This window comes from Aedes albopictus, chromosome 3, assembly GCF_035046485.1.
Source record: "Aedes albopictus strain Foshan chromosome 3, AalbF5, whole genome shotgun sequence".
Lineage (NCBI taxonomy): Eukaryota > Metazoa > Arthropoda > Insecta > Diptera > Culicidae > Aedes > Aedes albopictus.
In genome coordinates, this window is record NC_085138.1 from 344,057,853 (window position 1) to 344,083,677 (window position 25,825).

General features: G+C 42.7%; 2 protein-coding genes across 2 annotated transcripts in view; one reads left to right on the forward strand and one right to left on the reverse strand.

Annotated features, from left to right (window-relative positions):
• Positions 1 to 9,975, forward strand: part of LOC109408613 (uncharacterized) — a 28,655-nt gene extending 18,680 nt beyond the window's left edge. The window contains exons 2-6 of the mRNA XM_062858089.1: positions 1,397 to 2,478; positions 2,757 to 2,839; positions 2,900 to 2,937; positions 8,812 to 9,322; positions 9,379 to 9,975. Of these exons, the coding sequence (XP_062714073.1) occupies positions 1,397 to 2,478; positions 2,757 to 2,839; positions 2,900 to 2,937; positions 8,812 to 9,322; positions 9,379 to 9,946 (2,282 nt within the window). The 3' untranslated portion in view covers positions 9,947 to 9,975. The remainder of the gene's footprint in view (positions 1 to 1,396; positions 2,479 to 2,756; positions 2,840 to 2,899; positions 2,938 to 8,811; positions 9,323 to 9,378) is intronic.
• Positions 9,976 to 20,645: 10,670 nt separating this feature from the next.
• The window catches only part of LOC134290875 (probable histone-lysine N-methyltransferase CG1716), a 9,103-nt gene continuing 3,923 nt past the window's right edge, over positions 20,646 to 25,825 (reverse strand). The window contains exons 2-3 of the mRNA XM_062858090.1: positions 21,400 to 21,605; positions 20,646 to 21,338 (exon numbers count right to left, since the gene is read on the reverse strand). Coding sequence (XP_062714074.1) covers positions 20,646 to 21,338; positions 21,400 to 21,605 — 899 coding nt within the window. The remainder of the gene's footprint in view (positions 21,339 to 21,399; positions 21,606 to 25,825) is intronic.

Here is a 25,825-nt window from a genome sequence, read left to right on the forward strand (position 1 = left end):
TGTTTTTTTAATTGCAATAATAAGTTTTGGATCAATAATTCTTCGATTGCTGATCAGATTGCTTATCAATCAGTTCCTACTATTTTACGAGAAAAAGGCAGCAGTTTGACGAAATTTTTGAAATAATTTATTATTAACCTTATGGTAGAAATCCTGAAATCCCAAAAGATCATTTGAGAATTTTCAGAAACTTTTTGAGAAATTCAAGGATTACTTTTTGCAGAAACAAATGGAGTAATACTAGTGAAATTTTTGAATGAATCACCACTAAATTTTATTCCTTAGGGCGATATGTATCTATAAAATGTTCTGAACATTAAGCAAGAAATACTTGAAAAAGTATAAATTCATTGGATCATTTATAATAAGAGTTTCTGGTCACACCACACCCTTAAATTAGGGTGAAATTAGGATTGGATGGGTATTTCAGCAAAATGTTCTTGTTCTAAAGATTTCGAAAGCTTCAACATTTTTGTTCAAGTATTTCGCAAAAAAAAATCTACCAAGAAACCCTTTTACAACTGTGCCTCTCACAACGGATGCTCTGATCGGAAATCATAGTATGTATTAGCAAAACAAATTGTTTCGCAAGTAGTAATAATTGATTCAGGAATTTCGTCAATTCCGTCATTCTTAAACTCATCCATAATGAATCAAGAAATTGTTCCATGTTCAAAAAATCGCTACAAATTTCTAATGAATAATATTCTATCCAGAGTTTTTGAAGTTTATTCCTTGGAATTATCTAAGAATGCAATCATAAAAAAGCTCCAGGACGTCTTATTTTGATTTTGACGTCTTTTTATGTTGATCACCAAGAAACAACTATTTCAGAAATCTTGCCATTCTATCCAAAATTCTAGCCAAAAATTAATTCCGGGGTTAAGACAGAAATAACTTCAATAGAAATCCAGAAGAAGATCTTCTCAGTTTAACAAATGCATAGATATAGTGCAGTGTAAGTTTAGCACTCCAAGCTAGGGACTATTAACATTGATTTTACTGAAACACAACATTGAATAACACTAATTTGAAAACGTCCTTTTTCTGGTTTCGTTGAGCTACTTGTCTAAATGTTTGATGTAAGTGCATTTGAAAACCATTTCCGCAAAATCCGCGCCGAAATTAACAAAAACGCGCGAAATCCGCGAGAAACGCAAAAACCGCGAAAAACGCGAAATCCGCGCCATCTGTAACAGCCCTGTGAATATGCTCAACTGAAGTTTTGCTATTTGCAATGTTCCACAATGCGGTAAGACATTCGTTTGATATAAAGTAGAGTACAGTCAGATTTCTTAGCATTAAAGCAATATTTTCCAAATTATTTAGTTTTATGCCTGTACCTTTTGTTTCTCAACCATTTTTACTACCAATCTCTTCCGATTCCCCGTTTCAGATCGGTCCAGCATCATATTCCGCGAAGACGACGATGACCGGGATTCGTTCGCCGCTCGGTTCAACCTGGACACGGACGACATGGAGTACGAGCAGGACAATGGCAACGATACACTGATACCAAAACTGGTTCTAACACGCGACGAAGAACAGAACTACATCGCCCTTCCGGACAAGGATGGAACATTCGGAGCCGTGTCCCGGATGGCCGTAGTCGAGAGCCGCGTGGATAGTAGCAAATTCGAGGCAGCCGAATTTGTCAAGTTCCATTTCTACGCCAGGTCGAACAACTATCAACCGGTTGAACTGCGCTATGATCAGATCCGGTTTCTTCCGGATCACCATGGGTTCAACGAGAAGCTACCGACCAAGATTTTGATCCACGGGTGGCTCGGTGGCTCCGATTCAGAAGTTATTGAACCGTTGGCGAAGGATTTCTTGGAGCAGGGTAACTTTAACGTCATTGCTGTGGACTGGGAGAAGGGAGCCCGAACGCTGCTGTATCCTGTGGCTAGGTATAGGGTCGCGAAAGTTGCTGAGCTGGTCGCAGCTGTCATTAACCAACTTTTGGGGTTTGGCCAACCATCGGATCAGATTGGAATCATCGGTCATAGCCTGGGAGCGCATATAGCCGGTTTGGCAGGGAAGAAGGCGAACAAGAAGGTTGGATTCATTGTAGGACTGGATCCGGCGGCACCACTGTTCCGTCTGAAGAAACCGGCCGAACGGCTATCGAACAGTGATGCTCACTACGTGGAGGTGATTCATACGAATGGGAAAGGCCTCGGAATATTCGGAAATATCGGGAACACGGACTTTTATCCGAATGGAGGTTCGAGCCAACCTGGATGTGGCTGGAACCTTAGCTGCAGCCATCAGAGGGCTGTCGACTATTTTAAGGAGTCTTTGAAGAGCAAGAACTACTTCGCAAACCGGTGTAGCGACGTTAACGAGCTAAACTCCAACTGTTCCCTGGGAAGGGCAACTATGGGCGGTTTGGAAGCTCTTAGGACACGTGGCAAACCTGGGGGCGTGTATTACGCATCAACGGCTCCTGATAAGCCGTTCTTGGGAAGTCTTAATGTATGATATGTTTGTATTTAAGTTGTTGTTAAGAAACTGAGCAATTATAGTATTCCCGCCACATGCTTGATTTGAGAATAGGTTTGAAAATCCGAAAGCCGAAGTTATTGGGATGCACGAGAACTGCGTTAGGACGCGGTTTCTTAATTGCCTCCATACATTCATTCATTTCATTTAGTTAGTAAATCTTTACAATGACTGAGTCGACAATTGTATGCCTCAAAGCAGCTATCTCTGAACCTTTGAAACGACCTACCGTATTACTCTCGTCATTCTAGAACGATCTGACGGCTCGTCAGATCGTTCTAGATCTGCTCAGCCCACCTTATTCCCATATGCTCCACGTTGTGGTATCTGTACGGTTAGTATCCCGCATTCTTACAACATGTTCTAATGCTGTCCACTAACATTCCGGCTTTAGTAACCTTCTGGATCGTAAGTTCGTCGTAGAGCCCAAAGGTATGTGATTCATTCTTCATCGCTTCACACCGCCAAAGACTGTCTTAAGTACGCGTTGCTTGAACTCTTTAGATACTTGTAAGTCCTCCTTCATGTGAACCCCTTTTGAATGTGTGTTTTTTTTTTTTCTGGAACCCATGCGGAAGTAGTCCGCTGATGATCACCTCCTTCATTATCGATGTCAGGGCCTATCGTGGCGCTGGACTCGATCAGTGGACCGCTATCTATTGATGGTCAAGTTGAGCCCGAAACTTTTCGTCATCAACAATGTGTACGGCATCGACGCCCGCCTCAGTACGATCAGAGATACTAAAACAACCGGATGTCACCTTTGCATACACGTAGCACCTCACGGCAGCGTCACCGAATGAGGGCGATCTCGATGGGCCTCCATCTAGAGGATTGTTGGAGTACGGTAAAAGCAACCATAAACGATGCTAGCGAGAGCATCATTGGGTACGTGAAACAGAGTCGACGATACGAATGATTCGTCGAAGAGTGCAGAACGGTGTTGGAGAAGAACGTAGCGTGGGCGGTTATGCTGCAGCATCGATCCCGACAGAATGAGGAGCGATACAAATAGGTTTCCGCTTCAGACCCTCTTCTTCCAGAGCAATTCCTATAGGAACTCATAGGAACTTCCGGAGAAACTACCGAATAATTCTTGGAAGACTTCCTGAAAATTTTTTGGAAGAACTCCTGAAGAATTCTTCGAAAAACTCCTAGAAGAATTACGAAAGTCCTAGAGAAGTTCCCGGAGGAACTCCTCGAGGATATTCTGGAGGAACGCCTAGAAAAAAATCCCATTGCAACTTCTAGACGAACGAACCTGGAGAAACTAGAGGTATTCCCGGAGGGACTATTAGTAAAATTGCCGTTGGAATTCCTAGAGATATTTTTGAGGGAAACTCCTAGAGAAATTCTCGGAAGAACTCCAAGAGGATTTACCGGAGGAATTCCTAGAAAAGCTCCCAGTAGAATTTCCAGAGCAATCTAGAAGAATTCTGTGATGAACTTCTAAAGGAACTTTTAGATAATTCCGGAGGAACTCTATGAAAAAAAATCGATTGAAATTTCTAGAGGATACCAGAGGACTGGCTAGAGTAATTCTCGAAGGAACTCATGTAGAAATTCCTGAAGAAACTGAACTTCGAGGAATACCCGGAGGAAATCCTAGAAAAAATCTTATTGAAACTCCTACAGGAAATCCTCAGGACCACCTATAGGAATTCCTAGAGAAATTCCCGGGGAAATTATAGAGAAATTCCTTTTTCTAGTATCTCTAAATTCTTGCCATGATAGAAAACCTTTGTCAGAAAAATAAATCGCACACCGAGAACACGCGTCCGACTTTTGTTCTATTCGGCCATCGAGTTTTGCAAGTTCGAACGTCTGATACCTTGATACCTTGTTGTCTACAAAGTAACTTTACTCCAACGCCGAGCGTATAGTAGAGCAACATCTTCGTCGGTCTTGGGCGATGTTCCTCCAATTTCCCCGAACGTGTAGGGATCGTTGAAGAAGATAACCGCGTGCAGCCAGCGAGTTCGCGGCCGGCTACGAAGTTGCCTACCTCTACCGGGTTCTCTGCTGAATATTGTATTCGCTATTCGTTCTGTCGACATTCGCACTACATGTCCATCCCACTGAAGTCTGCTGTATTTTATACGTTTCACAATATTCGCATCATCGTACAATTCATGCGTCTGCGCCACACTCCATTTTCTTGTTTCCCACCGAGAATTGTCCGCAGCATTTTGCGCTCAAAAACTCCAAAAGCTTTTCGGTCTACCTCTTTTAAAGTCCACGCTTCGTGACCTAGAGGGCAAGCGGAAGAATCAGCGTCTTTATACAGAGCGAATTTTGTTTGTGTTTGCAAGTTACGGAACCTAAGCTGGCTACGCAATCCGTAAAAGTCCCGCAGCTCGCAGCTGCAATACGCCTTTTTACTTCACGGGAAACGTCATTGTCACATGTCACAAGTGTTCCAAGATAAATAAATTCTTCAACAACTTCAAATTGTTTAACACCCCACCAATCACTGCCTCAGCACTAACACCACTAGGCCTGCTCCTGTCTCTACCCGCTATCATGTACTTCGTCTTGGTAGAGTTAATCGTCAAGCCTATCCTAGCTGTTTATCTCTTCAGAGGAGCATAAGCTTCCTCCACTGCCCTACGATCGATGCCGATGAGACCAATATCGTCCGCAAAACCGAGTAGCATGTGCGATCGTGTGATGAAAAAGCCATTCCTCTGCACGCCTGACCTCCTAACCGCTCCTTCGAGTGCAATGTTGAACAATAAATTTGAAAGAGCATCCCCCTACTTCAATCCATCCAAGGTCACAAACGACGTAGACACTTCGTCCTAATACTTGATTTTGATCCATCCAGCGTTGCGCGTCTAATTAGTTTCGCCGGAAAACCATGTTCTGACATTATCTGCCAAAGTTCATTTCTTTTCATTGAATCGTACGCTGCTTTAAAACCAATGAACAGATGGTGAGTCTGCAAGCTATATTCTTGAAATTTATCTGGGATCATCCGCAGGATAAACATTAGATCCGCCGTTGATCGGCCCTCACGAAAGTCAGCCTGGTATTCACCGACGAAGGACTCCTCAAGAGGTCGCAGTCTGTTGAACAGGACACGCGACAGTATCTTATACGCCGAATTTAAATGGGCAATCCCTCTGTAATTGACACACTCCAGTCTGTACCGTTTCTTGTAGATTGGGCATATGAGACCATCCAACCAGCTGGTGGGCAATTCTTTATCCTTCCAATTATTTATAAAATCTGGTGGATTGATTGATGTACCTGCTCGCTTCCGTGCTTAAGGACAAACGTCTTGAAATCCCGTTTCAACAGTGCATCAGGACTTCAAACGCACAAACCTTAAGAAGCAAGCTTCACACAACAGTGCATTTCATTATTCTGTTCTTGCTCACTCGTAAAAAGCTTAAAATAAGAAGATCAGGTGCGCTGGTTTTGTTTACGAAGAGATTTGTGCCCTCGAAATCGTGAGTAGGTACCAAAGTCGGCCATTTTGGGATTCTAACAAGTCTGTCCTTAAGGACAGACTTGTTAGAATCCCAAAATGGCCGCCACAATGGCCGACTTTGGCACCTACTCACGATTTCGAGGGCACAAATCTCTTCGTAAACAAAACCAGCGCACCTGAGCTTCTCATTTTAAGCTTATTGCGAGTGAGCAAGAACAGAATAATAAAATGCATTGTTGTTCAAAGCTTCCTTCTTGAGATTTGTGCGTCTGAAGGTTTGATGCACTGTTGAAGCGGGATCCCAAGACGTTTGTCCTTAAGAAGTTCGACCGGAATTTCATCCTTCCCAGCTGTTGCTGTCCTTGCTGCTTTTCAGCTCCTTAAGGGCCTTTTTAACCTCATCCAGTGTTGGTGGTTCCACTGCTTAACCGTCATCAATTATGTTAATCCTGTTCCTGGGTGCTCCTTCGCTGCTACCATTCAACAAATCTTCGAAGTGCTCCTTCCACCAGGCTGCCACCATTGTTTTGTCTGTCGGCAAATTGCCTTCCCGGTCATCGCACATGGCGGGCACTGGCGCAGTCTTGTGCCGCGCGCCATTGACAGTTGCATAAAATCTCCGCATATCGTTCCTGTCCATACTTTCCTGCGCTTCAGCACTCTTCGTGTTGCCGTTTTTTTCTGCGGTGGATTCGTTTCTCTTCTGCTCTTGCCACCCTGTACCGCCCCCTGTTCTGCCGGTATTATTTTCGTTCGTCACTCGTTGGCAGTCCTCGTCAAACCAACCATTACGTTGGCGTCGGTGAGCGGTACCTATCACCTCTTGCGCTGTTGTTGTCACTACTTCGTGGATAACTCCCCATAGGCTGTTGACATCTCCAGATCCGTTGGTCTCTCCTATCCTCTCGTCTAGCATCTGATGGTACTGTGCAGCAACCCATTCGGCTGACAAGCGCTGGATATTGAAACGCATTGTCCTGTTGTTTCTTGAACTCTTGACGCTGGAGAATCGCGCCCGAATTTTTGCGGCTACAAGATAATGATCCGAGTCAATGTTCGGGCCTCTGTATGACCTCACATCTATGACGTCCGAAAAATGTCGCCCGTCGACCAGCACGTGGTCTATCTGGGAGCAAGTGTCACCACTTGGGTGTCGCCAGGTGTGTTTTCGGATATTCTTACGTGCGAAGTAGGTACTGCTGAAGGTCATCCCTCTAGCAGCAGCGAATGTCACAAGGCGCGGACCATTATCGTTGGTAATAGAATGAAGGCTTTCCGTTCCAGTGACAGGCCGAAAGAAACTTTCTCTGCCGATCTGCGCATTTGAATCTCCGATGACTATTTTGACATCTTGTTTTGGGCACTATCCGTAGGCCTTATCAACAGTCTTGCGAATAATCGCGACCATCACGAGACAATCACTTGAACCGCTTTCTGAAGTCACCCTTCCCAAGGTGATACGAACCAGATAACATGTCATGCCTGGAATGACAAACATGTTCTGGGTTCCACCCTTCGCAGCTTTGCAGCGATAGCAGTTGCTGAGTATGCTTCAGGCGGGTTGCGAGAGAATCAATCTCTCTGAGTAACGATGCATAACGGGCGAAGTGAGAGCGTTTGCCGTAGCCAGGGCGAACTGCGTGGTGCGCTCAATGTGTGCGTTTAAACTGAGCTATGCAAAACGAATAGGATTTATGACGTAGAACCGTGCTTGTGATAATACACATGCATAGTTTTACTTGCTGTTGCGCGTGCATCTGCTTGAGGCGACGGAGAGAGTCATGACACTCACATGAGCCGTATCCAAGTCAGGATGATTGTTGCAAAACAAGGGTGACCGGGTGACTATGATGGGATTCTGTCTTTTCTGGTGTTAGCGACTGTAGAGAGAGCGAATCAGAAACCGCAGGGACAGGGTGATACAAGTTTGGTGTTTATCAGCTTTTTTGTGACCTGTACGCTGATGCTTCGCGACACTGCTTATCAAGGCTCTCATAGAACTCATCCTTCATGTCATCGGGTTTGTCGTTCGTTGGCGCATAGATGCTGATCAGGCTGTAGTTGAAGAATTTGCCCTTCATCCTCAACACACAGATTCGGTCGCTCATCGGCTTCCCGATCACTATGAAGCCAACTCCGCGTTCTGCCTTATCGCCGCCGCTGTATTCAAAGTTCTCATGTTCCAAGATCCGACTTTCCAATCGTTGTCCTTTATTCGTTGCCGGTTCTGTTACCGTTGAATCAATCCGTTTACTCTACTATTGCTTTTCAGCAGGCTACCTTACCGAGGCCACGCTGCCTACATTGCGTTGAAGGGGCTGCCTTCTTAGGTATAGCTGACGCGATACAGCATTTCATACTCAGCCGCTGGATGCCAGAACAGACGCTGATTGAGCCGCACCTCCTTGGTGAACAGACGCTCGGGACGTACCTCCTCAATCTAGCTGAAGTCAGAAGGACAACAGTGCTCAGGCTGCACTACCAGCTTAGCACACAACTCTTAGCTGGCGGTCTTTGTCATCGTTTGACCCGTGAAAGCATGAGGTAGGAAGTTGTGAGGAACAGAGCTATGTTGGACGCTCTCCTTATCGACTCACCGTTTTGCAGCCCTACGTCGAACGTCTGAACCACGTGAAAATTCCATCCGAACATATATTTGTGAACACTTTATGTTATGTAGTATACTTTTGTAAATATGTCCCTGATCGTTAACTGACATTTGTAGCGGTATCGGGCCAAAACGCAGGGCCCGATGCGAAACATAAGTACATTTGTAGTGTTCTGTATAACCCTTATTTTGTCAAAGGCTTATTGGACCTGTTGGGTATATGTTTCGGTATATGCAAGTAGGATTTTTTTTTTACTTACAGACGAATCACGTATCACATTTTTCGATAACGATGACGACGAACTATCCCTCGCAAATGGAACTCAATCCTCAGACCTGGACGACATGGAGTACGAACGGGACAACGAAGGGGACACGTTGATTCCGCAGCTCAGGATGTCCCATGAGTTGCAGGAGAACTACATCACCCTACCGGACAAGGAAGGTGACTTCCAGATCATGCCACGAATGGCCGTTCGCGAAAGCCGCCACAACAATAGCCAGTACGATGCGGCAAAGTATGTCCGGTTTCGTTTCTTCAGCAGCTCGAACCAGTCCACGGAGTTGGGATTCGATCAGATCCAAACTCTGCTGTTCGACCACGGGTTCAACGTGTTGCTCCCGACTGTGATTCTAGTTCACGGATGGCTGGGCAGCTCCGAGTCGGAAGTGATCGAACCTCTGGCACGGGAGTTGTTGGAGCACACTAATTTGAACGTTCTGGCAGTGGATTGGGAGAAGGGGGCCAGCACGTTGCTGTATCCCGTTGCAAGGTATGGATAACGAATGACTTTTTTAGGAATTGATGTCCAACATATTTTCTTTCAAGATATCGCGTACCGAAGGTTGGTAAACTGGTAGCCGCAGTAATCGATCGGTTTTTGGACTACGGTCAAACGCCGGAGCAGATCGGGATCATTGGACACAGCTTGGGAGCGCACATCGCCGGGATTGCGGGCAAGAATACCCGCCGGAAAATTGCCTGTATCGTTGCGCTGGATCCGGCATCACCGTTGTTCCGTTTGAAGAAACCAGCCAAGCGCCTCGCGGATACCGATGCTCAGTACGTGGAGGTCATCCACACGAACGGGAAGGCTTTGGGAATTTTCGCGCGGATTGGCGTTGCAGATTTCTATCCCAACGGAGGAGCGAAACAACCGGGCTGCGGATGGAACATAAGCTGCAGTCACCAAAGGGCGGTGGACTATTTTAAGGAATCACTCAAGATGCGGAACTATTTTGCCCAGCGATGCACCGATGAGAAGGGACTGGATTCGAATTGTTCGTTGGGTGTTGCTTCCTTGGGAGGCTTTAGGGCGCTTGGTAGCAGGGGTAAGCCACGTGGAGTTTATTACACGCGGACGGCCGAAGATAAACCCTTTTTAAGGGATGAATAATGCTTAGGAAGTATATTAGACTGATAGAGCATTTATAATAGACCAAGTTGTTTAATTTGACCCTCTCATTTCCAAACAAGCCCATGCATTTAGAAAAATGTGATGTAAAGTTTTTTTGTTGAATGTGATACTAGGTAAACCAATCAAATCAACCAAATTGCCAATTTAATTATGCAATAGTCCTAATATCGAAAAAAGTTTAATAAAAAACAACACTTACATTGGGTTAGGATAACTCTAGTTTAGCGCAACTAAAGATTTCGCTTTAAAGTTTTATTATTACCGAAACAAATTTGTCATTTCCTCATTTTCACTATATAGGAAAGTGGAACTATTTTGGTAGGTAACTCAGTCAATTTTGAATCAATTGCCATACATCCGATTTTCTTTTGCAGTGTTGGTAAACTCACACTCAAAGCGCATTCATGAACCACTCCTGCGTGAGCAAACTCGCGCGTGATTCTGAATCATTTTCTCGCGCGCGAGATTTTCATGCAAAATCTCGCTCTCACGAGTCAAGCGCCGAAATCTCGTTCGCTTGTAAAACGAATCCTAAATAATTTGAACGGCATTCAATGTTGGTGTATGCTAGATTTGCTTTTGTTGTATCATACAATGCTAAAAACTTCGGTGTAAATAATAAGAATACCAAGAAATCAAGCAATGAATGAAATCACGAGTCACAGTGGCGTAGCAAGGGGGGGGGGGGGCGGAGGGTGTGGTCCACACCGGGCCCCCGAATTCAGGGGGCCTCCAAATCAGGGAAGGTTTCTTACACTAGTTTGAATAAAGTTCTTTAAATAGCGAAAGTTTCCTATACGTATATGTTCAATACTTTGCAGGTCTGCTGATAGTTATGAAGGGGCCCCTTCGTAATTATCAAGGGTTTTTGGAATGGGACACACAGATGGCTTATTTGAAGTCCACTTATTAACAATTGTAGATAACACCATTTATTCAAGAAGTTTAGTTAATTTACTTTCAACTAGTTTGATAATTACTCTTTGTACCTACAGGGGCCTCGAAATTACAGGAAAAAATATGTTTGAAATCAAAATTGAATTTCACTAAATTCAGTACCGATATGGAAGTAAAATTGTGTAAACCTCCCTTATATTCTAACCACAGGACCAAACACAGGACTTTTGACTTAGATTGAATTTAGCAGCTGAAATTCAGGGGCCCCATTTATGAAAATTACATGTTACATGTAATGTTACGTCAAAACCGTAATACTGATAGTTTGTCGATTTTTTGCTGCCTGCTCAGCGTATTCCAAGTATTCCTTGAAGGGTTTCTGCGACAATTCCTCCGGGCAAGATAAATTCATCTTGCCTACGGGATATGTTTAACGATTTATCTAACAGTTACTTCAAAGATGTCTACAAAAAAAATCTCTAAGAATTACTTCAGAACTTTATTAAGAGATTGCTTCAGAAATTCTTCCAAGCATTGATTCAAGAATACTTACAATGATTCCTTAAGGATCACTTCAAAGCATTTCTTCGTGATTTTTTTTCAGAAATTTATCAAGGAATCCTTGAGGAATTCTTTTGAGTTTTTTAGGAATTTCTTCAAGCATTCCTTTAGGAATACCTCTTTGGATTCCTTCATAAAGTCCTTCAAAGATTATGTCAAGAAGTCCTTCAACGAGTCCTTTAGATGAATCTTAAGTAATTTCTCTAAGGATTCTTTTAGAGATTTCTCCAAGAAGGAATCTTGCTGGAGCTCCCCATGGAATTTTTTTTGATGAATTTCTGAGATTATGCTTGGAGCCATACCTTAATGGATCCTTGGGTGGTTTTCTATCGGAATTTTGGAAGAATTTCTAAAGGAGACCTTGAAGAATCTTATTTATAAGATGTATTCAGGAATAATCATCGGGTTGCTTGTGGAGGTATCTTCGATAAGATTATTGAAGATTTTTCAGTATTATGCAGTAGTACAAGAAGTGCTAGAAGTATTATGAGAAATTGCTTAAAAGATTCCTGAAGAAATCTTTAAACCAAAGGGATTTTTGGTGGAATAAATTATGAAATGCCTACATTATCTCTCAGAGAAATCAATGGCTGAAACCCCAAAATATTCCACTCGAAATATTTGATTCGATAAAACAATCTTCAAAAATTTCTTATAGACTTCCTTGGATAAATTTCTGTAAGATCCCCTGAGCAATTTTTTGCAAGAATTTTTTGGAGATGAATGTGTTCATCCTTGTAAGATTATCTGAATTAAATTTGAAAATCTGAGAAATCCCTAAAGGAGAAAAAGAATAAATCCTTACTGGAATTACTTGAAGGATTCTAAAACGAATTGTATATGAGGATTTGAAAAAAGTTGCGCAAGGAATCTGTGGATGATTTCCTACATAAATTATTGGAAGGATTTCTGAAGAGCTAAAGAAATGCTTAAACTAATTTGTAAGAATTCATTGAAAGGACATCAAGAAAACAATGCAAAAAGAACCCTTTAAGAAATTTCTTTGAAAAATAGTCTTGAAATAATTTCTAAAGAATTCCTCTGGGAAAGCGCTTACGCCTAAGAGACTCTTTATGGATTTTTTGAGAATACATGTTACTAAAGAAATTCCTACAGAAACGCTTGGAGGAGTTTCCGAAGCAATCGATGTAGCAACTTTCGAAGAAAATCTTGAAGGAATTTGAAAAGAAGTTCTCGAAGAAATTCCTAGATGAATCGTAAAATATATCCAAAAAGGAGTTCCTCATTTGAAACAAATGCTTGATGAAATCGTTAGAAAAATTTCTTAGAAGTTTCGCCAAGGAAATCGGGACGAAATAGGTGTTATCGCTAAAGAGATCTTTAAAGGTATCAATAGAAACATTCCAGATGAAAACCTTGAAAGAATACTTAAAGGATTCATTCAAGGAATACCAGTAGGAATTTCTGTTAGAACTCTTGAAAGAATTATAACATTTTTTTTATTTAAATTTCAGAAGTATTTCTTCGGAAATTTCTTTTCGATATTTTACAGTGATTACTTTGGAAATTCAACAATTCTGTAAGGAATATCTTTAAAAATTTATTTGGAAATCCTTTCGGTAATTACTTTGAAAATTTCCTTCGGAAATTCCTTAAGCACTTTTTTCTAATTTCATTATATTTGAAAATTTTCTTTTACAATTCTTGTGGAAATTGTCACAGCTAATTTAAAATTGAGTTCGCAATTCCATTGGTAGTTTTTTTCCAAGGAACTCCGTCAGAAGATGATGATGAACCTGGGCTTGACAGTGTAATACCTGTAAGTAAAAAGAAAATCGGGTTAAGTACTGTTCCTTTCAGTTCCACTAAGAAATTGCATCCTTTGACAGATACGTATTTCGACCTCAACTGTAAGGTCGTCTTCAGTGTTATGTACTTGTCAAGATACGTCACCTTGTCGAGTCAAGTGCACTACACTGAAGACGACCTTACAGTTGTGGTCGAAATACGTATCTGTCAAAGGATGCATTTTCTTAGTGGAACTGAAAGGAACAGTACTTAACACGATTTTATTTTTGGTTTCATTGAAAATTTCTGCCGCAACTCTTTTGAGAAATTGTATGGCAATTCTTTCAAAAAGTTCTTTAATCAATTCCTGACAATACTTCAGCAATGGCTTTGCGAACTTCATCAGATTTTTCTTCTACGGAAATTTCTTTGAAAATTCTGTCTGCCACTGCTCGCTGGTTTATTTTTCGACCATTCATTTGAAAAATCCGCTGGTAATTACTTTGGGAATAACTTCAATACTCTTCCGGGATTGCGGGATTACGGGATTTGATAGAATAATTCATTTGGCATTTACCGACTTTTGAAATTCATTCGGCGAATTTCATGTGAATAACCTTATGAAAATCTTTCATATAACATTTGGCGAAGTTTTCGACAAATCCTTTTTGTAATTGTTATTCCTATAAGATTAAGGGGTTTTCTTTGATATTTTTAAACTATTTCGGCAATTTCTTCAGGATTCGGTTCGGTAACTCTTATGGAAATTTTTCGGCAATTTAGTTCGAAATAAATTTTGGTTTTTATTTTTGAAAATATCTACGGTTTAAGTTTTCGAAATTCTTTGGGCAATTGCTTCGAAAATTTATAAGACAACTGCTACGGGATTTCTTTGAACAATTTCTTTGGAAGTTTCACCGGCAGTCCCTTTGCTAATATACCTGACAATTACTTTTGTAATTATTTTAATAATACTTTGGAAATTCATCCGGGAGGTACTTTGAAAATTCTATAGTTAATTCGTTTGTAAATTGTTTAAAAGTCCTCAAAAGTCCTCAGAAAATTCTTCTGGATATTTCTTTTGATAATTCCTTACGGAGTTCAGTCTATTAATAGACAATTGTCACTATTGTAGTTCTATGAGATACACTCCCGCGAATTTAAAAATAAAACCAAAAATTTCTATAGTATTCATTAAAGAAATTCTTGAATCCTTGAGAGGCCAATTGGAGAAATTTCTAAAGCTTTTCTATCGAAAACACTTAAAAGATCTTCCGGAGGAATTCTTATAAAATATCTTGGAATAATTTGTATAAGAATCTTCGAAAAAATTTATACCTATAAATAATGTAAAAATATTCGTAAAATACCTGGGAAAATCAGTTTAAGAATGAATTAATGAAATCAATTTATGAAATTTAGAAGAAAATTGTATTAAATTCTAAACGAATCTATGGATAAATCCCAAGTGAATTAATTGAATGAACTACTAAAGAAAACTTTAGAAAAATTTCTAAGGGAATTTGGGAGGATTTCCTAAAGAACTCTTTGAAGGAATTCCTTTGGAATTTCGAATAAAACTTAGTTAGAGTTCCTTAAGCGATCTCTGAAAAAATCCCAAAAGTAATCATCGGTAGAATTGTAAGAAAAAATTTTATACAAATTATGCAAGGAATGCTTCATCCGATTAGGTATCGGACCCTTGAAGAAATTCTGAAAGAATCTTTGAAGAATTTTAAAGAGTTTTTGTTTTGAAGAAATATTTAAGAAATCCTTGGAAAAAATCCAATTATAATTATGAAGCGATTCCTGAAAAATTTTCCGATGAATATCCTCTATGATTTGAATTAATCACTTAAAGGATGCTTCAAGACATTTTTGAAGAATTCCTGAAGAAATTGACAAAAATGTTTTAGGAGGAATCATTGGAGAAACTTCTGAAGAAACTATTAAATTTGAGAAGATAAGGGTATCTGCTCCTTTAATATTTAAGGCGAAACTGGAAGCATTTTCTTATTTTTTTCGATTTTTGATTTTTTATTAAATAACGAAGTTATATTTTCGAAATCGGTTTTCGTGCACATGTAGAGTATGGATCAAGGTATCTTTTGAATTTTTTGAGGTGGAAAATGTTTTCCATTTTTGCAAAAAAACATTTTTTTTGTGAAATTTCGTTCAAAAATGGTTTCTGCAAAAAAAAAAATTTTCCACTACAAAAAAAAATCAGAAGATACCTTGATCCATACTCTACATGTGCACGAAAACCGATTTTGAAAATATTGCTTCGTTATTTAATAAAAAATCAAAAACCAAAAAGTGAGGAAATGCTTCCGGTTTCGCCTAAGCATATAGCTCATCCCATTTTTATCGTACTCAAGACAAAAAATAAAGCGCGTTTTGTTTTGTTTCTTATTTTTTGCATTTTTGTGAGACGAAGTACGAATGGTAACAAAAATTGCGTGAACGGTCAGTGTCGTAATCGCTTTGTATTCTAACAGGATGAACTTGGGATCGTAAGATTATTAAGGACACGTTGACCGTACCAGGAATCCTCAGATAATTTTTTGAAAGATTTTTTTGAGAAATAATTACTAATTCCTAGAGAAATTCTTGACTGAGTTGCTTGATGAAAACTTTTTTCAAAAGATTTCTCGAAAGAATTTGAAAGGAATCATATAAAAAATCGCAAAAGAATTTTTTTAGGTAGAAGATTTCCCAGAAGAATGCTTGGGGAAAATCCTAGAGTAGATGGATATTAACGAGTTCGTTGGAGGAATTCCAGAAGGATTTTTCGAAAGAATTTAGAATACTTAGAATACAGAATTGAGAATATTCTCAGAGGAACTTGTCTAGAGATTAATCAATGTATTCTTTGAAAATTTTCTGGAGGAGTTTTAGGATTGATATATAAGTAAAATCTCAGAGAAACTTCTTGCAGAGAGAACAAAAGCATTGCAGTAAGTCTTGAAGGAATCATTCGAAGAAATTCTTAACAATGATGATTGCTTGAGGAAATGCCAAGATAAAATCTTGGAGATTTTTCTGAAATTACTATGTAAAGGAATAATTGAGAAATGTGTGGAGATATACTTGACTAAAGTAGTAAAATCATTAAACGAATATTTATAGGATCGCCTAAAAAATAACATGGAAAAATTCTAGAAGAACTTCTCTTCATCCGGCGGAATTCCGCTGTAATTTCTTGGAAGAATATCTGGTTCCGAAACAATCAATGGAGAATTTGTAGTGATTTTTTCTGGAATTTCTCAGGAGTTCTTGGGGGGATCTTATAGATGAATCCATATACATATTATTGATAGAATCCAATGTGGACTTCCTGAACAAATATTTGGAAAATTGCTCGATGGAGCCTTTGCAATTAACCACTTAAAGGAATCATGAAGATAAATTATTCTTCAAAAAATATTTCTTAAAGAAAATGGCAAAGAAATCTTGAAAGGAACTCCTAAAGGATTACTTGGTGCCTTTCTAAATAAATTGGTCAACATTTTTTCGACAATATTTCTCAGAAAAATATTACGCTCATTGATGGAATTACGGGATGTATCCTTGCAGAATTCCCCGAAGAAATTCACAAAGGTATTGTATACTCAATATACTTTATGTGAATGCACCTTAGAGTGCAATCAAATGATGATTAACAATCATTAGCCGCTTGCGCGCGAGGACGCGCAAGCGTACGCGCAACTGCGCGATCAATGTTATAAAAACAATAAACAGAGCCAGGACGCTCTCTTCTGTAAACAGCAATCAAGCGTACAACAAGTGATTTATTTAACACCCGTAGAAACCCCCCCAAAAGTGATTATTAATTAACGTTGGTTTTGCCTTACGATTGTTACGTCGGTATTACAAGTGTCCTCCCGTCTGCTGGTCTAAAGTGGTCCCGGATCATCAAATTCAATAAAAGGAATATGTGGGGGCCTCAATTTCGGTTCCGCACCGGGCCCCCAAATTCCTAGCTACGCCACTGACGAGTCAACTCATGCATGATTTTTTCGGCGGTGAGTTTGGCGAGTCAAGAATCGCGCGTGAAACAACTCAACCATGAGATTTGAGAATTCGAGTTTTTACACTGCTCTTTTGACATAACTCAGTCAATTTTTGGCCAATTCACATAACATTTTATACACAGGATTGCTATCCGTGTACGGAAACCAAATCACTAAATTCAATATTGAAAAATGCAATCATCCTAACTCTTCGTCCCAGTGTTGGTTCAGACGTTAAACAGAACTGGCACGAGATGGCTCTCCGGCGAGACAGGAGTGTTGGCGTAGGCCCAATAAGCCACCCGTAAAAATCCCCATTACGAATAACATAGTAGAAAATACGACTCGACACAATCGGCAAAGACCCACGCGATGAAAAAAGGAATCATTTTGAAGGAATACTATTGGAAACTTGGGACATGGAATTGCAAGTTACTTGGTTGGGCAGGACGACGAATCACATCTCCACAACATCGACATCGTGGCGTTGCAGGAACTTTGTTGGACTGGACAGAAAGTGTGGGAAAGCGGTCATCGAGCGGCTATCTTCTACCAAAGCTGTGGCACCACCAATGAACTGGGAACAGGGTTTATAGTGTTCGGCAAGATGCGACAACGTGTGATCGGGTGGCAGCCGATCAACGTAAGGATGTGCATGTTGAGAGTTAAGGGCCGTTTCTTCAACTACAGCATCATCAACGTCCACTGCCCACACGAAGGGAGACCTGATGACGAGAAAGAAGAGTTCTACGCGCAGTTAGAGCAAACATACGATGGATGCTCACCGCGTGACGTGAAAATCGTTGCCGGCAACATGAACGCGCTAGTAGGAAGGGAGGAATTGGAATAACAATCAATAACAAGGAGCTATCAAATTGTATAGGAAGTCTGCGTCGCGTCGCGTGACGCGTCCACTCTGGCCGTACCCTTAGTCGCTGTATGCATGCGCTCAAAACTTTCGACAGTTATCACCACGCGTCGAAGTCGAACGCTGCGGCTCAATATCGACCAGCTGCGTAACGTAGGAGTGGCTCAAGACTACGCGCAGCAGTTAGCAGTGGCCCTACCAACGGAAGAGCAGCTTGGCGCAGCTACACTTGAAGATGACTGGAGGGACATCCGATCCGCCATAGGTAGTACCTCGGCTACAGCACTAAGCTTCGCGACTCCGAATCACAGAAACGACACACAGGTACGACGGCGAATGTGAACAGTTGAAAAACGAGAAGAATGCAGCATGGGCGAGAATGCTGCAACACCGTACGAGAGCGAATGAGGCACGTTACAGACAGGCGCGGAACAGGCAGAACTCAATCTTCCGGATGAAGAAGCACCAGCAGGAAGAATGAGATCGCGAAGCGATGGAAGAGCTGTACCGCACTAAGGACACACGAAAGTTCTACGAGAAGCAGAACCGCTCGCGCAGAGGCTTTGTGCCACAAGCGGACATGTGCCGAAATAAGCACGGGAATATTCTCACGAGCGAGGGTGAGGTGGTCGACAGGTGGCGGCAGCATTACAATGAGCACCTCAATGGCGACGTTGCAAGCACCGAAGGTGGCGTGGTAACAGATCTAGGAATACGTGCGCAGGACGAAAGATTTCCTGCCCCTAACCTACAAGAGGAGATTAACCGGTTGAAAAACAACAAAGCCGTTGGAGCAGATCAACTACCAAGCGAGCTTCTAAAATACGGTGGAGAAGCACTGGTGAGAGCACTACACTGGGTCATTACCAATATTTGGGAGGAGGAAGTATTACCGGAGGAATGGATGGAAGGTATCGTGTGTCCCATCTACAAAAAGGGCGGCAAGTTGGATTGCGGAACCTATCGCGCAATCACACTACTGAGCGATGCCTACAAGATATTCTCTCAAATTTTATGCCGCTGTTTATCGCCGATTGCAAGAGAGTTCGTGGGGAAATATCAGGCTGGATTCATATCCATGCATGATTCATTTACCCATGGGTGAACGCGCTACAACGGACCAGATGTTCGCCATCCGCCAGGTGTTGCAGAAATGCCGCGAATACAACGTGCCCACACATCACTTGTTCATCGATTTCAAATCGGCGTATGATACAATCGATCGAGAACAGCTATGCACGAGTACGGATTCCTGGATAAACTGATACGATTGATCAAGACGACGATGGATCGAGTGATGTGCGTAGTTTGAGTATCAGAGACACTATCGAGTCCCTTGGAATCTCGTAGAGGATTACAGCAAGGTTATTATGGTACCTATTTCGTTCTTTCTGTTTAACACTGCTTAAGAGCATAGTTTGCTTACTTCTGTTTCACGAACCAGTGATTTAGAGAGTGTAACAAGCAGCTGATATTCTTGCTCGCAAATTTATGGCGATGACGGAAGCGTTTATTCGGAGAAAGAATGAAACCGAATCGGACTAGTCATTAATGTGTCGAAAACAAAGTATATGATGACAAGGGGCTCTAGGGAGGATTTACGACGCCCTCTACCCCGAATCACTATGGACGGTGGTGAGTTCGAGGCGGTTGAAGAATTCATGTACTTGAGCTCACTGGTGACCGTCGACGACACCAGCAGAGAAATTCAGAGACGCATTGTGACAGGTAATCGAGCTTTCTTTGGACTGCGCAGAACTCTACGATCGAACAAAGTTCGCCGTCACACGAAGCTAAACTACCAAACGCTGATTAGATCAGCAACCCTCTATGGGCACGAGGTAAGGTAAGGTAAGGTAAGCAAATAATCCTGTTTAGTGTACATTTTCTAAGACGCCACATCCAGGCGGCCGGAAATGTCGCGTTTCTCCATATGTTTCAGGTTGTCGATTCACCAGCCCGGTGCCCGGTGCTGCAGCTGAGCTGGTGACATCAGAGACGGACGGCTCCGCGCTACGCTAAAAGAGGCACAACGTAGCAACTCTATAGGATTTGGGACTGTTTCAGCTAAGAACTGGAAAAATGTATGTTTTCTTATTTATTTCAGAGCAATTTGTTGCAATTCACAGTTGACCATTGGCGATCAATTGTACGCATAACATTTCATATTCACTTGGAATACATTATTCACACACAAACATAATTTGTTCAATATAAATTAGACACAAAATCATCTATTCGACCTAAACTGTCTAAAAAAAATCGTGCTAAAGTTAACTTCAAAGGCAATAAAATACCATCTCTATGAATACCTTACCTATTTGTAAATCAAGTTTGCAGTTTGTAGTAGCAGAAGCGAAATAAATACTAGGTACTTACTCTTGGGAAGCCGGCGGATCCTTGGCAGGTTCCACTCTTCCCTTGGCCTCCTCTCAGAGATTGATGCTGGCGTAGTCGGGTTCGTTGTCGCCCCGCACGTATATCGTACCGTGCTTGGCCATGTACTTTTTGATGAACTCGCGAGCCTTGGTGCGCACCGAATCTGTCACTTCCAGCTCGTTGATGGTGTTGTCGCAGTGTTTTAGTTCCTTTACCAGAACAAAGTGAGTAAGCTAAGGGCGGGGGAGAGACAGATATTAGTTAACTTCCAACAAATCCGTTTGTCAGTGGATTCACTCACCTTTCGAGCCAAATGCTTGAAATCCTCCGTATTGGTGATTCGTCCGGTCTGACATGAATCCTTCCGATATGCCCCCAAATGCTGTACAATTACGCCGGCAATTTCGCCGCGGAACTTCTCCTTAATCTTGCGAGCCTCGTCGCTATTGAGATCCAGTCGGTCGGACTTTTTCCGCTTGCCAATCTTGGACGATCCCAGCGACGAGGCCGATGCCACCGAAGACGATCCACCAAACGATGAACTTTCGCCCAGTTTTGCGGCCCGCTTCTTACCCAGCCGTTGCTTGACCTTTTGCCACTCTTCGTACGGGGAGATCTTTTTCTTCTTGGTCAGAATGTCCAACTCATCCACGATGCACTTGTCGTCGACGATTTTGTGCGACACGACCAGATCGTCGTCGATAAGGGAACTATCCGCAGCGCTTCGGTCCAGCGCGTCCCCGGAAAAGGACCCACTGAAGGGACTATCGGATAGCGACTTGTCCAGCATGCTTCGCGCTCGCAACCGTTTGGCTTCCTCTTTCCGCCGCCGGAGCTTCTCTTTGGTTTCTTTGTAGCGCTTCATCTCCAACTGGCCGTACAGCTTATCCTCCTCCGTTCGGGGCTGTGAATAATTAGAAAATTGTTAACTAGCTAGAAGAGCAAGCAAACCCTACGTTACTTACACTGATGATCTTCTCCTGGACGAGCCTGTTGCTGTGCTTGCGCTTGCGGTGTTGCATCATCTCTTCCGCCGTCTTTTCGAACGATTCACTACCGAACAGTTTTTCGCCGCTGCTGCTGGCCTGGGGAGACGAGTCACCGGCTTCCAGATCCCGGATCGTTTTCGACAGCTCGTCGTTCATGTCATCCGGTTTGGCGAGGACGTCATCTGCGGAAAGGTAAAGGATTGTTTGTCATTGTGCAACATTTGGTGGGGCAATGCGAGCGCAAGTCGATCAAAAGCCAATAGTAAGGAAGGGTTATGGCTGGATAGTGGAATATGCGAACTCCATGGAATGGGTATAATCGACTACCTGGAAGGAGCGTCCAATACAACTCTGGTCATCACAAATTGAAGCACAACAGGCAAAGATATTCATTTCATTTATTTAGCGTTACATTACAATCATAATAAAACTGAATCAACAATTCTTCGCCACAACACTCGTTTCATGGCTGCAGTTGTTCATCCTCGGCTGCGTCCCACACTTGCCAGATCGTTCTGCACCTGGTCCGCCCATCTCGCCCGCTGCCCTCCAGGTCTTCTTGGACCATCCGGATCTCTTGCGAACTCCAGCTTTGTAGAGTTTTTTTTTCTGGCATTCTCACAACATGCCCCGACCATCGTATCCTTTCAGTTTTTGCTACCTTCGGAATCTAGGTTCGCCGTAGAATGCAGCGAGCTCGTGGTTCATTCTTCGCCGCCACACACTGTTCTTCTGCATACCGCCAAAAATGGTCCTAAGAACCCGTCGCTCGAACACTTCGAGTGCTTGCATGTCCTCCTCGAGCAGTCCATGTCTCGAGTACGTAGAGGACCAACGGTCTTACTAGCGTTTTGTACATTTGATGCGTGGGTGAATCGTTTTAGACCGCAGCTTCTTCTGGAGCTCGTAGAAGGCCCGACTTCCGCTGATGATGTGCCTTCGAATTTCACGGCTAACATTGTTGTCAGTCGTCAGTAAGGATCCCAGGTAGACGAATTCCTCCACCACCTTGAAGGTATTTCGGTCTATCGTAACACTACTGCCTAGACGGATCCGGTCGTGTTCGGTTCCGCCTACCAGCATGTACTTTGTTTTTGTGGTATTCACCACCAGTCCGACCTTTGCTGCTTCGTGTTTCAGGCGGGTGTACAGCTCTGCCACCGTTCCAAATACTCTGGCGATAATGTCCATGTCGTCCGCAAAGCACAAAAACTGACCGGATTTTGTGGAAATCGTTCCCCGACTGTTGAGCCCGGCTCGTCGCATCACACCTTCCAGAGCGATATTGAAGAGTAGGCATGAGAATCCGTCACCTTGTCGCAGTCTCCGGCGATATTCGAATGAACTGGATATTTAGTTCACCCGAAACCCATACGCAATTTTGCACACCGTCCGTCGTTGCTTTAATCAGTCTAGTCAGCTTTCCAGGAAACAGAGAGCTGAAAGAGGCTGAGGCGTGCAAAGGTTGTTTCGCCCTTTCACATGTTGGTTTAGAAGAGATGCGTTGGGACCCGGTATTCACGGCATTTCTGGAGGATTTGTACGGTGAAGATCTGGTCCGTTGTCGATCGGCCGTCGATTAAGCCGGCTTGATAACTTGCCACTAACTCGTTTGTTTGTTTTAGGTGATAGACGACGGAAGATGGTCTGGGATAGCACTGTGTAGGCAGCATTCAAAATAGTGATCGCTCTGAAGTTCTCACATTCCAAATAGTCGCCTTTCTTGTGAATGGGGCAGATTACCCCTTCCTTCCACGCCTCCGGTAGCTGTTCGGTTTCTAAGATCCTGACTCTTAACCGATGCAGACAGGTGTCCAACTTTTCTGGGTCCATTTTGATGAGTTCAGCTGCTTTGTTGGTTTTGAGCTGATGCATGAATCCTTAACTGCCCTCAGTGTGAAAGTTGATTCGTTTCCGTCCTCCGCTGCACTGGTGTCGTCGTTTCCCGTGTTGTCGTGGTCTCCCGTGCCTACGTTCTCCACGCCATTTAGGTGCTGATCGAAGTGCTGCTTCCACCATTCGATCACCTCACATCCGTTCGTCAAAAGGGCTCCGTCCTTTTCCCTGGATATTCCGACTCGCGACACGAAGCCATTGCGGGATGCGTTGAGCTTTTGGTAGAACTTCCGTGTGTCTTGGGAACGGTACAGCAGTTCCATTTCTTCGCACTCAACTTCTCCCAGACGACGCTATTTCTCCCGGAATAGCCGGGTCTGCTGTTTCCGCCTACTTTCATATCGCTCCACGTTCTGCCGGGTCCCGTGCTGCAGCATGACCGCCCTCGCTGCGTTCTTCTCTTCCAAAATCTCTCTACACTCATCGTTGATCCAATCGTTCCTTCGGCTCCGTTCCACATACCCAATGTTGGACTCCGCTACGTTGTTGATGGCTGCTTTTGTCGTACTCCAGAAATACTTCTTCTTCGAGCTCGTCCTCGTCAGGCAACGCTGCTTCGAGATCTGTGCGTATGCGGTGGCGACATTCGGTTTTCACTACGATTCGATATTATAAAATGTTGCAAAACCATAAAATGATCCGGTTGTAGTATGGAGTACAAGTTCATGGGATGATTTATTTATCTAAATAAATGCCATATCAGAAATTGTACATCAGACCGTCTCTGGTGGAATTCCTGGATGGATCCGTGGAGGAGTTCGTAAAGAAATTCCTGGGGAAATTCGTGCAGGAATATTTGAAATAAACCCTGGAGGAATTCCTGCAGGAATTCCAGGAGAATTTCCTTGAGAGGTCCCTGGAGAAATATTTGGATGAATGCCTGGACCATATTCTGGAAGAAATCTTGAAGGAATCCCTGGATGAACTCCTGGGGGATTCCCCACAGGAAATCTGGGAGGAATCCCTGAAGAAGAAACATCTTGAGGAATTCCTGGAAGAATCCTTAGAGAAATTTCTGGAGAAATTCTTGGAAGAACTCCTGGAGAACTATTTGGAAAAATCGCTGGAGGAATCTCTGAAGCAATTTCTGGAGGAACCTCAGGAGGAATGCCTGGAGGACCTTCTGGGCAAATTCCTGGCAAAATCCCAGGTGGAACTCCTGGAGAAATCCCTATAAGAATTCTTGAAGAAATCCCTGAATGAATCCCTGAAGGAATTCTAGGATGACTCCCTGGAGAAATTTCTGAAGAAATTTCTAGAGGAGTTTCCAGAGGAATTCCTGGAGGAAATCCTGGAAAAAATCCCGGAGGAATTCTTGGAAAAAAATCCTCGAGGAATTCCTGCAAGAATTTCTGTAGGAATCTATGGAGGGTTGCCTGGAGATATTCCTGAAGGAATTTCTGTAGAAATCCAGGGGTGATCCGTGGAGAAATTCTTGGTGGAATTGTCGGAGTCCCCAGAGAAATGCCTGGAGGAATACCTGGAATAATTCCTGAATAAACTTGGGAGGATTTGCTGGGGGCATTTTTGAACGAATCCCTGGAGGATTTCCTGGAGGATTCTTGAAGAAATCCTTGAAGGAATTCCTTGAGGAATCTCAGAAGGAGTTTATGCAGGAATCGCTGGAAAAATTCTTGGAATAATTCCTGGATAAGCTCTGGGAGGAATTCCTGGGGAAATTTCTGATAGAACCCCTAGAGGATTCATTGGAGAAATTGCCGTAGGTATTGTGGAGGTATTCCTAAAGGAATTCCTGGAGGAATGCTAAGAGCAATGCCAAGAGGAATTCCTGAAGGAATGTCTGGAGGAACCCCTGGAGAAATTCCTGGAGACATGCCTGTAGGAATTCCTGGAGGAATCTCTAGAGAAATTCTTTGAGAAATCTTTAGAGGGATTTCTGGAGGAATCCCTGTATACATTCCATGGGATATCCCTGGAGAAATCCTTATAGTCCCTGGAGTCCCTGGAGGAATTTCTGGAGGATTTTCTTGAAAAACTATTGGAGCACTTTCAGAAGGAATCTCTACAGGAATTCTTTGCGGTATCTCAAGGAATCTCAAGGAATCTGTAGGAATCTCTGGAGGAATTCCTAGATGAATCTCTAGAGAAATTGCTAGAGGAATTACCGGACCAATTCCTGTAAGAATTTTTAGAGAAAGCCATGTAGAAGATCCCATAGGAATCGTGGAGAAATTTCTGGAGGAATCCCGTGAGGGATTCTTGGAGGAATCCCAGGAAGAACTCATGAAGAAATCCAAAGATCAAAGATTTCTGAGGGAATTCTAGGAGGAGTTTTTGAAGAAATCTCAGGAGGAAGTACGGAAGAAATCTCTGAAATTCCAGAGGAAATGCTGAAGGAATCCTAAACAGAGTACGCAGAGGAACTATTGGAGCAATCCCTGTAGCAGTTCCTGAAGGAATCCCTGGAGGAATTCCTGAAGAAACCCCAGGAGTAAGCTTGAAAGCAATCTCAAGAGGAATTCCTAAGGGAATGTCTAAACAGTTC